General features: G+C 47.2%; 1 protein-coding gene across 6 annotated transcripts in view; it reads left to right on the forward strand.

Annotated features, from left to right (window-relative positions):
• LOC147444038 (uncharacterized) overlaps window positions 1-17,557 on the forward strand; it is a 162,676-nt gene that overhangs the window by 121,357 nt on the left and 23,762 nt on the right. For all 6 annotated transcript variants that reach the window (XR_015190010.1, XM_086526780.1, XM_086526783.1 and 3 more), the window contains exon 11: window positions 3,317-3,367. Coding sequence is in view for 5 of the 6 variants with exons in the window: in XM_086526780.1 (XP_086382906.1) it covers window positions 3,317-3,367 (51 nt within the window). In the remaining variant the exon portion in view is untranslated. The remainder of the gene's footprint in view (window positions 1-3,316; window positions 3,368-17,557) is intronic.

Genomic DNA, 17,557 nt, shown 5'->3' on the forward strand with positions numbered 1-17,557 from the left:
GAGAGCAGCAGAGATTAGATTGACCAGAGCCCATTCGGCATTGGGTAGATTGGAGAGGATGTGCTCACAGGTTCAGTTTCAGGAGCCTCGGACAAAGCTCTGGCTCTTTGACAGTTTGGTGGCTTCTGCACTGCTCTGTGGAGCTGAGATTTGGGGGCCTTCATTGGATCATCAGGGAGGATAGGTCGCATTGATGGATGGGGGGACATGGAGAAGCCCTTGGTCTCTATGATCTTGCGGCTCATTAGAGCCAAGGCTTCAGTACCACGTGCCATTATCCGAGCAGAGCTGGCTGCCTCCCCACTAGTGGTTGAGGCGCTCACCAGATCTATCTCCTTCATACACCGCATGTGGGAACTTCCCAGAGACAGATACGCTCGCCTTGCACTTGAGTCCTCTCGACAGCTAGCCATGCAGGGAGATACAACATGTTGGTATGGGGAGATGACATCATGGTTCCAGGCGCATGGGTCCAGTATAGACAGGCTGCCCCCCTTCTAGTACTCACTGGATGCACCCTCCCTGACTCTTACACAGTCCGAGATCACGAACCTCATCCGCCAGCACACCTGACTTAGCTAGAGACCAGGAGAACATGAATACAGCCAGCACAGGTGCTCGGCACGAAGATGGCTTTCTACAGAGAGCATCTTCTCCAGCTTACGGCGGATGGTTTTGTGATGAGGCCCAGATACATGGACACCCACTTGTCTCATGGGATACGGTGTGCTATTGGCCAGTTACGAACATCTTCACACCAGCTGCGGATCGAGACTGGAGATACAGCGGAGTACCAACAGAGGCCAGGACATGCCCCCTGTGTGACATGGTGCCTGAGACAGAGTTACACTACACATGCCACTGCCCCGTCTACTACGAGATACGAGGCTGCTTCCACTGCTTGTTTAGAGAGGGCTTTGGACCACTCTCCACAATCATGAGGTACGAGGATCAGAGATGCGTGGGTTTGTTTCTGCTTGAGTTGCGCTGACACAGAGAGAGCCTGACGAGAGGAGAGGCCAGCCAGTCTCAGAGACACATCATAGACTTCTCTAGAGCAGACACTGGACACCCAGAGGACCTACTACCACAGCAGATCTTGTCGCCTCACACCAGAGGCACACTGATCAACCGGGCGACTGAGTTGGGAGATTCAGACGCCCACGATTGCGGAGGACTACACAACATCGACATAGGCTACATCAAAGGATTCGGATCACTTTGGCCCGACATGCACGACGCCCGGTCATATTGCTGACCATGGAGGAGATTGATGAGATCCGCCAGCGACCAATGTTGGATCTCTTATGACTTGTGATTTAGCTATCCCGGCTAGCTGCTTAGTTCACACCTACCAGCTTAGGATTTCATTTCATTTCATAGTATTTCATTTTGTTACTCTGACTTTGTATCAGATCCACCACATTGTAACGCTTTGGTCCCATAGGTCAGTTTGGCCTTTTGAAGACGTTAATATAACATTGCATTTCATTTCATCTCATCTCATCTAACTCTCTCTCTCTCTCTCTCTCTCTCTCTCTCTCTCTCTCTCTCTCTCTCTCTCTCTCTCTCTCTCTCTGCTTTGCACGGAGAAAGATCAAATAAGAGACTGTATGCTGAATTTACTTAAAAATCAGCAAATTAATGACAAATTCACTGATTTTCATTGAAAATCAGCTAAGATTTTCAGCATTTCCACCTATTAATTTGCTGATTTTTAATAGAGCATTAATTTCCACCTTTACACATGCTTACGAGAAGAAAATTAGACAATTGCAACAATTAGATATTAAAAATTAGATAAATCAAGGTTATCCGACTCAAACCGATCCATAGGTGTGCATGTGGTTCTTCTTGCAGCCAAGCGAGCTATGATACCATGAAATGAACACTCGTAGCGGATGTCCCGAGATCTACACGGACTGCTTACAAACACGTCGAACGAACCACCTGACCATAGCCACCATCCGGTAGCACCCCGGTGTTGGGGCCAACGTCGTAGGCATGCACCTGTAAGACCGAGCATCCCATACCACCTGACCTCCATGCCTCGAGGTGACCTCGCACACTCCTAGCCTCACGGGCTAACAAGTGGCACTTTGCTAGTGGGGGTCAATAACTACAAATGAGCCCTTGGCCTCCCTTTTAAATAGTGGCCGCCCACACTAGCCGGGTTCGCACTATGTCCACCCGGACACCGGATGCCTATCCCGACGGTGTCTTAGCCAGATTCCCTCTCATGTAAGCGGGACATAACACCAATCCTATGGCTTGCCCGTTGTAGCCTAACCTTCAAAGTTTTCAGAGAGATTTCTCTTTTCTATTTTAAATAGGGTTTCAGCTAGGATTATGCTGTCTTTTGTTTGTACCACTCTATGGTGAGAGATATCATCATCCATTGTACCTTGTTCTGGTCTCATAGGCCATTTTGGGTTTTAAGAGACATTTATATATCTTCCTCTCTCTCTTTCTTTATTCATTCAAGCATTTGGTATAAATCCGGAAGCATGAAGCGGACACTCAATAGGAGATAGGTGCTGACACACATGCATCAGGCTGGCTCCTTTTGATTTTTGCTCTAGCAAAGTGCTGGCAATCTGTTATGAACCCCGAGCAGAGTACATAATGGGGCTGGCTGAAAATCACAGCCTTCTCAAAAACCCGGCAGTCTGTTGGAAAATTCTTCATATGCTGGGAATGCAAATACAGAAGAGGAGAGTGATTTCCGATCAGAAAAAGAAGATCTAGATTTTCTGGAAACGAGCTCACTGTATTGAAAGCTAGAGGTAGAAATTAGTAGTCTCACAGAATGTTTTTTAAAGAGAGCATTCATTCATGGAAAGAAAATATACTTTTTAGTTGAGTTTCAATGTATCTATGAAACCTCGTGAGAAGGAAAATTGCTTTCAGATAAGATACTATTGAAGAATGATATTGTCACAAAGAGACCCTACTGAAAGAATGCCCAAGGCAGATGGAAACAATAATCATCCTCAAGACTTTTTTGGATGATGAACTTCCATGCATTAGTATTCAGCCCCAAAAATTAGCTCATGAACACCACCAACTTTCAGAGGTTCCACTCTGGAGCAAGCGACACAATAGAGCAGAGCCCCCAAGTCTACGTACAGTTATTTTTTCCTTCATATGGCTCTATAGGGCTCTGATATTGCACATGGTGTCTACCACGGGCACTCGGTAAGTTGCAAGTGACAGAATATTGTGGGCGAAAGTGTTTGGTGAAAGAGATTAAAGCTTGCTTTTTGGTAAACTTAGTTCAACAACATGTTTCAGAGGCATACTTTGTTGGCTGCAGGTGTACCAGGAATTGGTGAAAAGACTGCAGTCAAACTCATAAAACTCTACGGTACTAGCTTTTAAGCTCTGCATATATTAAGAGTTTTTGGTACTTTTTTATTCATTGGGGCTCATAACGATGTTGCCATCATTGGCTTGACATGCATTAGGAATTGCAAAGCTTTCTAAATTTCAAGACCCTGCGCCCTTCTCACAAACTAGTTGGCATGGTCCAAGTGCCTTGTCACCACATCAACTGCTATTGTTTACAGGGGATTCCTTCTCTTGACTTATCACGTTATCTGGGGTTCCACTACCAGCGAAGATGGATTTTCACTGCTTGTTGCTCACTAACTCCTCTGGATCCTTAGTTTGGGAAGACTCTTCTTGGGCTGGGTTACCTAGCTTTAGAGGAGTCTAGGGTTGCACTGCTAGACCATTTCCATCATAACAATAGGATTACTAAGTCTACGTCACATAGGAAGAGATTTTTCCTCGCAACTCTTGGCCTAATGTTTACACTTGTTAAGTTTGCAAGAATAGAGCTATCTTGGATAGGAAATGATGAATAATCATCTTAGAGGAAAAACGCAGTAGCAAGCAATTAGATTTGTTTACATCCTCCTTGTGGCCTGCCTAACATATCTGAAGTTGTCAATACTTGAACTGAACATTCGAAGTGGAGTAAGGTGAATTGATATGCTTGAAATTTTTTGTTCCCAAGAAAAAGATCCTTTCATTAGTTTAGGAAAACTGCCCGATGGGCTACAATCTGCCCTCGCTAGAGAGGGCTACATCAACATGTGGGGAGACTCTTCCAATGAGAAGACAAGGTGTGTACAATAATGGTTAATTCAAGAAATGGGAGGAGGAAACAACCAAACTGGTGGCGGTACTACCATCTAGGCGCACCATGGACCACGATGAAGAAGGGCCGTGGGCGCCAAGGTCACAAGAAAGCCTTGCAGCGCTCCCGCGTGCGGTGAGAGCTGCCCTGAAGTCTCTGGAACTGGTGCCTAAGTGTGTAACAGCTTCAGCCAAATGTCACGGACAGTCCCCGCCAATGGGGTCGAGCCTCGAAGATGTGGAAGTAGCAAGCTCACTAGATGAACCACAATGTCAGGCTGCAGATGAGCTCCCAACACCACTCTCTATCTTTGCTCCACTCTTATGGGACTAACTCATTGGCTGGCTGGAGTGTGGGCCCTCCTGTATCACAATCATCCTTCTGATTGAAGCCATCTCGAAGCGCAGTGCTAGGCCCGTGAGTGTCGACCAAGCTGTAGTACCCCAAGTGTACTGGCTGTAGAAAGTGCAGGCATTGGCCGAAGAATCCGAAGCTAGACCTCCTGCGCTATGGGGTAGTCTTATAGGCAATGCTGTTGTGCCTTAAGTGGGTGGTTACAAGCGGCACATACTGCCGACTCCCGAGTGGTTGCTGTGTACCAGCCAACTCTCGACTGCAGTAGCTCGATGCTCCTCTTAGCGCGGGTGCTCTGTTGATGATAAAAGTGGCTCTCTGTCTAGGTTGAGATGGTGATGCGAGGAGATGGGAAGTAGGGGCAACCACAGGTTGCTCGATTGACCAAGGTCCTCTGTGTGAGCGCACAAGGGTTTCTGTTCGCATTGGCGCAGAGGTTCAAGGGCGGATCCTCATGCAGCTGTAGAGAATCGCGTAGAGGCAATTTGTCGCGTAGGGCTGAGGTCTCTGGTAGAGGAGCGCAGAGACAGCACTTCGCGCAAGGCTGATGGATTCGCAGGGGTCATGAAGGGGCACACACCACGCACGAAGCTCACGATTCTCTCTCACATGGAGACTGCACATGGATTGGCCATCTTGAATGGCCTACAGAGATTTCCCGTTGCGGGGGGTTTCACATGCTTTCCACAGAGACATGGAGCCAGCACTGTGGATTATGTCATGGCACAGCCGAGCCTCATCTCTAGTATCCAGGATCTCACGGTTGGACCCAAACCTGTTGGTGTGGCAGTGGATCATGCTCTTGTGTCGTTGACCATCTCTTTTCAGTTTAGTGTAGCACACAGGCCATGGGCAACAGCCCCTTCTCGCTACACCTTCACGCGGGAGACGGACTCTGTATACATAGATGGGATCTACAGACGCCTGTGCACAGAGGAGCCAGGGCTACCTCTAGAGGAGCTTACTACTATACTGACACAGACACTACATGATGTAGGAGTAGAGGCATACCCACATACCCAGCCTGAGCAGAGATGCCGTTCGGGGAGCATGCCCCAGAATAGTTGGTATGATGAGGAATGCCAGGACACTAGAGCTAGACTTCAGAGGGAGTTGCTTTTGGGGAACATCACTCACAGACAGTCACAGATTGACTTCCGACGCCTAGTGCGGCGGAAGAAGAGGGCATTTTTGGCTCGCCTAGAGTAGGATCTATACCAGCTATTCTTGAGTCAGGACTCACGTGAGGCATGGCGGCTCTTCCATGAGCACTCCCCCCCCCCCCCCGCCATCACTTCTATAGAGTCCTGGGGCCAGTACGCATCATCTTTGTACACAGTTCCTGAGCAGCCCCCCCTTCCCGACCCCCCCGATCCATGCCCACACACATGTGCTTTTTTCAGTGCTGAGATGGTGAGGAAGGCCATTGATAGGATGAGGACTGAGAGAGCATATGATCATGATGGCTTAGTGGATGAGCATTTCACACATGCCAGAGATCTACTAGAAGAGCTTCTAGCAATTATCTTTAACCGTGCCATGTGTGAGGGCTTGCCTGATACTTGGAGCTTATCTACTATTGTACCTATCTTCAAGTGGGGAGACCCTATGGAGCTTGGGAATTATTGCACTATCATGATTGGACACACATTGGCACGGTTGTATGCATCTATTCTTGAGCAGCAACTGAGTAGATGGGCAGAGAGGGAGGGGATACGCGCAGCTCGGCAAGCAAGGTTCAGGAGAGGTGTTTCTACTCTTGACCATATCTTGACACTCAGAACCATCATTGAGGAGGGCAGATCACATGGGAGACGGATCTATTGTAGCTTTGTGGATTTCCGCAAAGCATTTGACACAGTACCCAAAGCTAGATTGATGCGTAGATTACAGCAGATGGCAGTACCCACAGAGCTCATTTGGGGGGTCACGGCATTATAGAGGTCAGTAGTGGGGCGTGTACGAACCTCAAAGGGTCTATCCACACCGGTTCGCTCAACTATTGGGGTGAAGCAAGGCTGCCCGCTCTCTCCTACTCTATTTGATATGTATGTGGATGAGGTTTCTGATTACATCGAGAGAGATGGTGATAGAGGTGCACAGATGACAGGGACATGGATTCCACTATTGTTATATGCTGATGATATTGTGTTGATCTCCGACTCTCCGGAGGGGATGCAACGTCACTTGGATGCTTTGCATAGGTTTGCCCAGGAAAGTGGTCTGCCCGTCAACCTTGGTAAAACCAAGGTCATGGTATTTAATACCACCCCACAGTGGATCAGGAGGTCAGCGCCCGCATTCACATACGGCCAGGAGATAGTGGAGTATACAGATGCTTACACTTACCTTGGAGTGGTTTTTAGTGGGTCAACATTTTCATTGGGGAGGGCAGCAGAGACTAGATTGACCAGGGCCCATGCAACATTGGGTAGATTGGAAAGGACGTGTTTACAGGTTCAGTTTCAGGAGCCTCGGACGAAGCTCTGGCTCTTTGACACTTTGGTGGCTTCTGCATTGCTGTATGGAGCTGAGATTTGGGGACCTTCATTGGATCATCACGGGAGGACAGGCCACACTGATGGATGGGGGGACATGGAGAAGCCTCTGGTCTCTATGATCTCGCGGCTCGTTAGAGCTAAGGCTTCAATACCAAGTCTATTGTCCGAGCAGAGCTACTTGCCCCCCCACTAGTGGTTGAGGCACTCACCAGATCTGTCTCCGTTATACACCGCATGTGGGAACTTCCCAGAGATGGAAATGCTCGCCTTGCACTTGAGTCCTCTCCATAGTTAGCCATGTAGGGAGATACAGCATGCTGGTATGGGGAGATGACATCATGGTTCCAAGCGCATGGATTCAGTATAGACAGATTGCCTCCCTTCCAGTACTCACTGGATGTACCCTTTATGACTCTTACAGAGTCCGAGATCACCAGGCTCACCCGCCAGGACCTGACTTAGCTAGACACCAGGAGAACATGGATACAGCCATCAAGGAGCTGGGCATGAAGCCAGCTTACGGAGGACGGTTTTGTGACTAGGCCAGATACATGGACACCCTTTTGTCTCATGGGGACGATGTGCTATTGGGCAGATACGCACATCTTCACACCAGCTGCGGATCGAGACTGGGAGATAGAGCGGAGTACCGGCAGGGGCGAGGACATGCTCCTTGTGTGACATCGAGCTTGAGATAGTGTTGCACTACACATGCCACTGCCCTTTCTACTACGAGATACGAGGCCGCTTCCATTGCTTGTTCAGAGAGGGCTTTGGACCACTGTCCAGAGTCATGCGGTACGAGGATCAGAGATGCCTAGGTTTGTTTTTGCTCGGGCTGCGCAGACACAAAGAGAGCTTGATGAGAGGAGAGGCTAGCCAGTTTCAGAGACAGATCACAGAATTCTTTAGAGCTGCCACTGGACACTCGGAGGAGCTACTACCACAACAGAGCTCGTCGCCTCACACCAGAGGCACACTGATCTACCGAGCGACCGAGTTGCGGAGATCCAGACGCCCACGACTGTGGAGGACTACACAGCATCGACGGAGGGTGCATCAGAGGATTCGGATCACTTTGGCCCGACATGCACGACGCCCGGTCAGACTACTGACCATGGAGGAGATTGATGAGATCCACCAGCGACCGATGTTAGATCTCTTGTGATCTAGCTATCCCAGCTAGCTGCTTAGTTCACACCTAGCAGTTAAGGATTCCATAGTATTTTATTTTGTCATTTTGTTACTCTGACTTTGTATCAGATCCACCACATTGTAACTTTCTGGTCTCATAGGTCACTTTGGCCTTTTGAAGACGTTAATATAACATTTCATTTCATAACATCTCTCTCTCTCTCTCTCTCTCTCTCTCTCTCTCTCTCTCTCTCTCTCTCTCTCTCTCTCTCTCTCTCGCAAAGTTTTCTATCACAATAAAGGTTTCTATCGCAAAGTCTTTCATATCGCAATTAGGTCGTCTATCGCGTTCTCTGTGTGGGCAGGGGACGGTGGTGTAGGCTAGCTTTGCTGTAGTGCTAAAGGCTACAGTAGTAGCAGGGCAGGGCAGCAAAGCGCACGTGGCTGAGGCTGCAAGAGCCGCGCAGGGCTGAGGCCTGGGGTCATGCGACAGGGGCTGCAGGGCGCGCTCGTGAGGCTGCTGGGGCAGCAGAGGTCTTGCGCAGCACAACACTCACATTGGGAAGCAGAGGGCCAGGTCGCGCAGGGAACGAAGGGGGCAAGCTCGCGCAGCAAGCTAGAGGGTAAGGTCGCACAAGGAGCTAGGCGTCGCATACAGCCGCAGTCTTCTATTGCGATAACGATAACGTCTTCTATCGTGAGCAAGGGATTTTTCTCTCTAAGTCTTCTATCACAATACTTTCTGCTATCCGGTTTCCTCTCTCGATTGAGGGTAGTTAACGCGAAGCAAAGGTAGGACTCTTCGAGGTAGCTACAGTACCGCACAGAGAAACTCGGCACACTAAGGGTGCTTGAGGATGGACCAACCAAGCGATGTCGGGAATGACTACATTTATGAAACCCCGCCTAAATCAAAAGCGACATTTAGGCGGAGGTTTCGAGAGAGTACACTATTGCCAAGTTCAATGAGAGCAAAAAAACTTTCTAGAGTCAAAGATGACTTAATGTATGAGAAGGTACATGTGATGTCACCTCTTGAGGGGTGACATTGAAAAAGAGATGTATGCAAATGCGGAAAGTTACAAAAAAGCTATGTATGCAGATATGAGGAAAGAATTGGACAAAGAGATGCTTAAAAAGCGTGACGAGATGTACGCATCATTGAAGGCCGAAATGCATACGATTGTGAGGACATAAGTGAATGTAATGGAATGCATGACATAGAAAAGATTAGAGGATGCACTTGCTATGTTTGAATCCTAGAAATAAAAAATGGAAGAATTCATGAATGAAAAGGATGCGTTGATCGAAGCACTTGAGGGAGACCTTGCAGCTTGCAAATATACCCCCCGCAAAGGAGACAGAGAATCCACCCTCAATGATCAAGGAGCTCGAAATCATTTAAGAAGCAGGTGAAAACTCTACGAGAAGAGGAAGAGCAAAAGGCATGAACCACCTCTTCGTGGGCGGAGCACCTATTCAAAATACAAGAGAAGGTTGATAGAGCTGAAAAGTGGATTGAGGACGCACAAAAAGGAAAAGATAAGATACCTGAAGCCACACCGACATCGACTATCATCAATAAGACAATTGAGGAGCAGCAAAAGAGAAAGACTAGAGCCCTTCATGTGCGTGTTACAAGTCTCAAAGATACTGGAAAAGTAGAAGAAGAAGTGCAAGACCTCTTGAAGTGCGTGGGTATTTCTGAACCCACACACACAGGTGCTTGGAGAGTTGGCAAGAAGGGAAGTGATGATAAAGGAAAGCCCAAAGAAAGAGCACTCATTATACATATCCCTACACTGGAAGCTAGGAAAGAATTCCTGAAGAAGAGACCAACACAAAAGCAAACGAGGATACTTTTGGGTGATGACCTCACTCTAACATAGGTAGCACACATGCAAGAGCTGATGCCAGAGATCAAGGCGGCGAGGCAGAGGAAAAATTGCTTTCTACAAGGGAGGGAGAGTAGTGGTGTTGGAAAAACGCACCGCATGACGGTGCAAGACCTATGGGACCAATCTTAAAATGGCAGCATGGAATTGTAACGGATCAATGAAGCTAGATGTAGGCGCATTTGAGGATAGCTTGAAGGGAAGAGACATTATTTTTTACTCGGAGATGCATCAGACTCCTGGTGGTACATTACCCAGAGTGACAGGATACCATTGGGAGACTACTTGTAGGCAAGAAGTAAGATCAACGCATAGAGGATGGGGGTGAGGAGGTGTGGCCCTCTTATTGAGGGAGCAGCTGCAACCCCTCATTTGTATTGTTCGGAGGCCAAATATATGTGGGTTAGAGTGAGAGCAGAGACAAGGAGGCCACTCTACGTTGCAATATGCTATTTTGCCCCAGCACATCTCATTATGCATCACCCAAGGAGGAGTCACTCTACATGATATTGGATGAGGACGTATGGGAGTTCTCTAGGGATGAAGAAGTCATTCTTTGGGAAGACTTTAATGGTAGGACGGGCCAGTCTCAGACAACTTTCTACGATACCTGAGAGGAAATGTTGAGAGAATTAGATGTCAGTGATATGGGATTGGCCAGGTGTTCGCAGGATGAAGAGCACACTAGATATGGGGGATATCTGACAGATTTGGGGATTGCACATGGACTGGCCATCTTGAATGGCCTCCAGAGATTTCCAGCATCGAGTGGGCTCACTTTCTTTCCTCATATGGGGACAACACAGTGGATTATGTTTTGGCTCAGCCCACTTTCATACGCTCTATTCAGGACTTTACAGTCGGGCCCAGGCCTATTGAGGTAGCAGCAGATCATGCTCTCCTCACGTTTATCGTCTCATTCCAGTTCAGCACAGCTCGACTGGCACAGACACCTACACATACCCGATGCACTTTTACTTCAGAGATTGTTTCTGTTTACATAAATAGTATCTACAGACGGCTTATGCACAGAGGATCCGGAGAGACTTTTAGGGGAGCTCACTTATATAATGACAACTACAGGATGCAGCAGTAGATGCATGCCCCCATACTGATCCTAGTCAATGTCGACGTTTTGGGAGCACACTCCAAAATAGCTGGTATGATGAGGAGTGCAGAGAGATGAGAGCCCGACTTCAGAGGGAGGTACCTCTAGGTGTCATTACTCACAGACAGTCGTGGATTGCTTCTCGACGTTTGGTACGACGAAAGAAGAGGGTGTTTCTAGCTCGGCTAGAGCAGGATTTATATCAATTGTTTTTGAGCTAGGATTCAAGCGAGGCATGACGACTCTTCCATGAGCACACCCCCCTACCGATCATCACTTGTACGGAGGTATCGGGTCAATATGCATCATTTCTCTACACCGTCTCGGGGCAGCCACCTCTTCCAGATTCGCGAGAGCCATGCCCACACACATGTGCTTTCTTTACTGCTGAGATGGTAAAGAAAGCCATTGATAGGATGAAGACTAGGAGAGCATATGATCACAATGGCTTGGTAGCAGAGCATTTTATACATGCCAAAGATTTGCTTGTAGAGCTTCTAGCAGTGATGGTCAACTGTGCCATGTGCGAAGGCCTACCTGATACTTAGAGTTTGTCCATGATTGTACCTATCTTCAAGTTAGGGGACCCTATGGAGCCTGGGAACTACGACACTATCATGACTGGACACACATTGGCACGGTTGTACGCATCCATCCTTGAGCAGCAATTGAGTAGATGGGTATAGAGAGAGGGTGTATGGGCAGTAGGACAGGCGGGGTTCATGAGAGGTTTCTCTACTCTTGATCATATTCACACTCAAAGCCATTATTGAGGAGGGGAGATCACGTGGGAGACGGCTCTATTTTTGCTTTGTGGACTTCCGCAAAGCCTTTGATACAGTGCCCAAAGCCAAATTGATGCGCCGATTGAAGAGATGCGGGTTCCAAAAGAGTTTATTTGGGGGATCATGGTGCTTTACAAGTCAGTAGTGGGGCATGTATACACTCCAGAGGGGATTTCTGATTTGGTTCACTCCACTATTGGGGTGAAACAGGGCTGCCTGCTATCTCCTACACTATTTGGCATGTATGTGGACAGCGTAACCGCGAAATGTTTCACCCCGAAACATTTCACCCTAGGCTAAGGCCTCACTGAAACGTCTAACCGAAACGCCAATTTTGTGTATAGATAGAGTTATGTATAGACAAAATAGGTGTTCACAGTGTAGTGAGTAGAGACACATGCTATGTTAACCTTGAAATAGCATATACATCGTAAATAAAAAACGTTTCAATGTCCAAATTCTCTAAAGGGATTTTATTTTTTTTGGCGTTTCACTCCAGGAGTTTCACCCTACAGGTGAAACGTTACGGCTGTTTCACCCGTTTCGCGTTTCAAGCCTGCTGAAACGCGTTTCGCAGTTACGCTGTATGTGGATGAGGTTGCTGACTACATTGAGAGGGATGATGATAGAGGAGCACAGTTGGCAGTGACATGGATCTCACTATTGTTATATGCTGATGATATTGTGCTGATTTTCGATTCCCGGAGGGGATGCAGCGTCATTTAGATGCTTTGTACACATTTGCCGACGATAGTGGATTGTCTGGTAACCTGGGGAAAACCAAGATTATGGTTTTAACACCACACCACAGTGGGTCAGGAGGTCAGCACCTACTTTTACATATGGCCAGGAGATGCTGGAGTACAGATGCATACAATCTTGGGGTAGTCTTTAGTGGACCGGCATTTTCATTGAGGAGAGCAACAGAGACTAGATTGACGAGAGCTTATGCAGCCTTGGGAGGTTTGGAGAAGATGTGTTCGCAGGTTCAATTTCAGTACCCCTCGGTAAACTCGAGTGGAAGAAGATAAGGTATCAAGATATAAATCTCCAATACCCTTTACTTCCTCAGTGGACCACCAAGGCAGATTTGGTAGCACTGATGGATGGAGATGTATGGTAGGCCTCTAGTCTCTATGATCTCTCGGATGATTCGGGCTAAGGCCTTAGTGCCGCATGAGATTATTCAGGCTGAGCTAGCTGCCCCTACTCTCGTAGTTGAGGCCCTTACTAAATCAGTTTCCTTCATGCATAATTTATGGGACCTTCCTAGAGACAGATATGCTCGGCTAGCACTTGAGTCATCCCGACGGCTAGCGCTACAAGGGGACACATGTTGGTATGGGCAGATGACATCATGGTTTCAGTCACACGGCTTCAACATGGATATACTGCCTCCATTCCAGTACTCCGTGGATGCATGATGCATCCTCCCTCTCGCTCACACGGACAGAGACCACTAGACTTATATGTCAGGCTTTGATTCAGCTAGATACGAGAATCACATGGATATAGCCGGTACAAGAGTCGGGTACTCATGGCTTTCAATAAAAAGCATCTCCTCCAACTAACAGAGGATGGATATGTGATCAGACCAGCCTATATGGACACTCATTTATCCTATGGGACACGATGTGCTATTGGTTAGATACGCACATCGTCGCATTAGCTAGAGACTTGTAGATTTAGGAGAGTACTAACAGAAGCCAGGATATGCCACTTATATCATATAGAGCCAGAGACAGAGTTACATCACATTTGTCATTGTCTGGTATACTATGAGATACGAGGGCGCTTTCACTGTCTATTCAGAAAGGGCTTTGGACCGTTGGCTAGAGTCATGAGATATCAAGATTAGAGATGCCTCGCGTTTTTTTTGCTAGAGCTGCGCAGACACAGGGAAAGCATCTTGAGGAATTCAGGTAGTGGGAGACATTCACATAGGGAGATCAGTGACTTCTTTAGAGCAAGGACTCAACAGTCGGATAAGCATGCTTCACAGTAGACTTCAGAGCCACTGAGCTCGGGAGAGCTAGACGCCCACCTCTACGGGGGCGACCATGACATTGATGGAGGCTCCACTAGAGAATTAGGACTATTCTAGCACGGCATGGGAGATGTCGAGTATGACTATTTATAGAGGTGGACATTGACAAAGCTCTTCAGCAACCGATGCAATACTTTCTCGAACAACGTCCAATGCTGGGCATCATGGATGATGATGATGATGATTTTCAGGCTAGCAATTTTAGTCTTTTAGTTTTTAGTCTTTCACTTTACTTCATTTTATTTTTGTATCTAGACATTGGATTAGATCCACAAGGATTGTATCAGTTTGGTGTCATAGGTCATTTTGGCCTTTTGAAGACGTTTACTATAACATTTCATTCCATCTCTCTCTCTCTCTCTCTCTCTCTCTCTCTCTCTCTCTCTCTCTCTCTCTCTCTCTGGCTTGCTGTTTTTCACGGTAGCTGTCACAAACCAGTGACGTGGCAGTACACACACACACACACACGGTGCATTGCTGATGTGGCAAACAATCCCGAATTTCTGCAGTGACACGTGGTAGTAGCGTACGGACACCCCCGCATTTTACGGCACGTTTTACGGAGGTTGTACGGCGTGATGACGTGGCAGTAGCGTACGACAGCTTTTGGGCTACGTTGAACCCTGCGCAAGAGAGAGAGAGCTTTATTTTAAGCTTTGCTTGCTTTTATTAAGCAAGCCTTGTGAGAGGAGTAACCTTATTTTTGAATGCTTTTTATGGGCAGCTTTTGGGGCTCTGCTTTTGGCATCCCTTGTAAACCTTTATAAGTGTGGCTTGGGCTCCCACTTCTCAGAGCATCTGGACGCAGAGTCTGAGAGTGAGACCCTGCCACTTCCTTGTACTTTGAGCACAGATTTAATATAAAAGAAATACCGAAAGGGGCGCCAGTCTTTGGGGCCAATATCTCTTGGCATGGAACTCCGCCGGGTCGGTGTCATATCAAATTGTGAACTGTTTGAAGTGAATTCCTGTCCTGTCGCGGTAGATTCTTGACTTGGAGTATCCAAGTCTGTTATAGTGGTATCAGAGCGTGGCCGATTTCTCTTCTACTGGGAAATCCAATCCTTTTTACGCGGCACTTATGGATTTAAGCAAAGAATAGTCGACTTTCTCTACATCTAGAGATGCGGGAAGACATCACGTCGATGATTTTGGCGAGGAGTACGGCCCGCCTCGGCCTACTCAGGCAAAGCTTGAAGAGATGGAACATCGGAGATTGGTCGATGATGCGACAAAATTCATGATAAATTTTGCAAAGGACCCGAGGCTTGCGAAATTTTTGACCCAGACCTCCTTTGACGAGGTGCATTCACATTGGCGGCAAACCACGACGTCACCACTCAAACTGGCGCTCAAACAACCTCCTACGCCGAGGATGTTTACAGAGCAAGAATTGGAAGAGGTGGTTGATGCACGGATTAGCCAGGTTTTTGACGCGTAGAACAAAAGCAAAAAGCTTGAACTGACTTCCCGGGTTATTTGGGTTGCCATTCTACGTTTGCATCGGCAAGAAAGCAGAAGAAGCGTGTGCGATTTGAAGTACCTAGTTCTTCTTCTTCTTCTTCTTCTTCTTCTTCTTACAGTCCTTCTAGCTCCTCTGACTCGAGCGAAGAAGGCAGAAAAGGAAAAAAGCGAAGCAAAAAGCAACGCTTCGGAAAGAGCAAGAAAAGGCAAAGAAGTCTAATTCTTGCCTATTTGTCGGTAGTTCTACAGAGGACTCTTCTTCGGATAGTTCGGACTCCGACGACAACAGATTTTATGCAAGAAAGAAGAATTTTAATAAAGCCAACCAGTATGACTTTCTGGAAGATAAAAGCAAGGAAATCCAAGAAGTTAAGGAAGACGGAGAATCAATTAAATTTGACACGTTTTCTGGATTTCGAGATGCTTCGAAGGCTTTGGCCTTCATACAACAGTTTGACATAGCTTTCTCTGGAGGACATTACTTAGAGCACGCCAAGGTTCGGAGGGCTACCTCTTATAAGACTTCAAGGGAAATGCTCAAACTTGGTGGTCCACGCTTCTATTGAACAAGAAAGCGCCACTTAAATGGCTGAAATTTAAAAGGCTTTTTATTTCTTCATGGCTGACTCAGGAGTACGAGCGCGACATACGAACTGCTTGGAACCATCTTCGAATGACCATGAAGGATACATTGGACGCATATTGCGAGAGATTCTGGAGCTCTTTTCTACCAGCTTCTTCATTTAAGAAGATCTCGTTCAAAGAATAGATTGAGCGGTTTATCTTGGGACTTCCTACAGAGATCCGAGATCACTGCTTATAGCAAAAGTCAGATTCCGTTCAGGAACTGATGAGTCATGCGAAACGGGGATTTGCCATTCATTCAGACAATTTGACCTACCCCACAGATGAAATCATGACGCGAAGGACCGAACAGACTTCGAACAATGAAAGTAGAAAGAAGAAGAGCAACCCAGAAAAGAAAGAAAAGGATGCACGACCCAAGCTCACTCTTTGAGAGTGAGCTAACTACATCAAAGAGGGGAAGTGCTTTGGATGTGGGGAAACTGGGCATATCTCCGCGAAGTGCCCTAAAAAGGCACCGAAAGAATAGAACGACAAAGATGAAGACATGCCTAAGGGTTCGAAAGCAGCTGAGGAATGTGGACGAAAAGGCAGGATAAAGGCAGGACTGGTTCCAGATTGCATGGGTACTGATCCAAGCATGATTGACGAGAGTACAGAACTTTGCCGAGCTTGGGGCAAAGTGAAAGACCAAGAAGCCTTGATTTTCTTTGATGGAGGAGCCAAGACCAACTTCATTTCACCTGAATTGGCGGCGCGGCTTGAGATCACGCCCGATCGGATGGGACCACTAGCAGAGGCAGTTCTAGCGGCACCCGGTAGGGACGTAGCCATTACACCTGTCATTGGCAAACTTCGGTTGCATTGTCAAGGGTACTTGGGGCACGAGGACTTCTACATAATACCCTTGGAAGGTTGTGATGTTCTCTTGGGAATTCCCTGGTACCATAAGAACAACGCTGTGGTCGACTATTGGGCGAGAAAAGCGACTTTGACTACAGAGAAGGGCTGAACTATTGTACTTGATGTAAAACTTAAGGGCGAGTCTGTCCCTATTGTATCTTCGGCCGTTTCAAAATTAATGAAATCCAGTCTGTTTGTTTACTCGATCTTTTTGAAAGAGTTGAATGATGAGAAAAGGACAAATATGTCTGAACTTTATAAAGAATGCCAAGATTTTCTCCACACTCATGCCGATTGCTTTTCAAAGGGCCTGCCAAGCGAGTTACAACCAGCTCGTCTTGAGGATCATACCATTGATTTGATACCTGGAAGCACACCACCGAACCGGCCACCTAACCGTGCGAGCCGACCCCAGAACGAAAAAATTATGAACCAAGTGAAAGACCTCTTGGAAAAGGGTCTTGTCGAGCCTAGTGCTTCATCTTACTGCTCTCCAGTGTTGTTGGTTTTGAAGAAAGACGGACCTTGGAGAATGTGCATCCATTATAGAGCTCTCAACATAATCACCATCAAGAACAGATTTCTAATGATCGATGATATTCTTGACCGACTACAGGGATCCTCGTGTTTTAGCAGG

This window comes from Adiantum capillus-veneris, chromosome 13 (genome assembly GCF_014529385.1).
Source record: "Adiantum capillus-veneris isolate H3 chromosome 13, ASM1452938v2, whole genome shotgun sequence".
In the NCBI taxonomy this organism is placed as follows: domain Eukaryota; kingdom Viridiplantae; phylum Streptophyta; class Polypodiopsida; order Polypodiales; family Pteridaceae; genus Adiantum; species Adiantum capillus-veneris.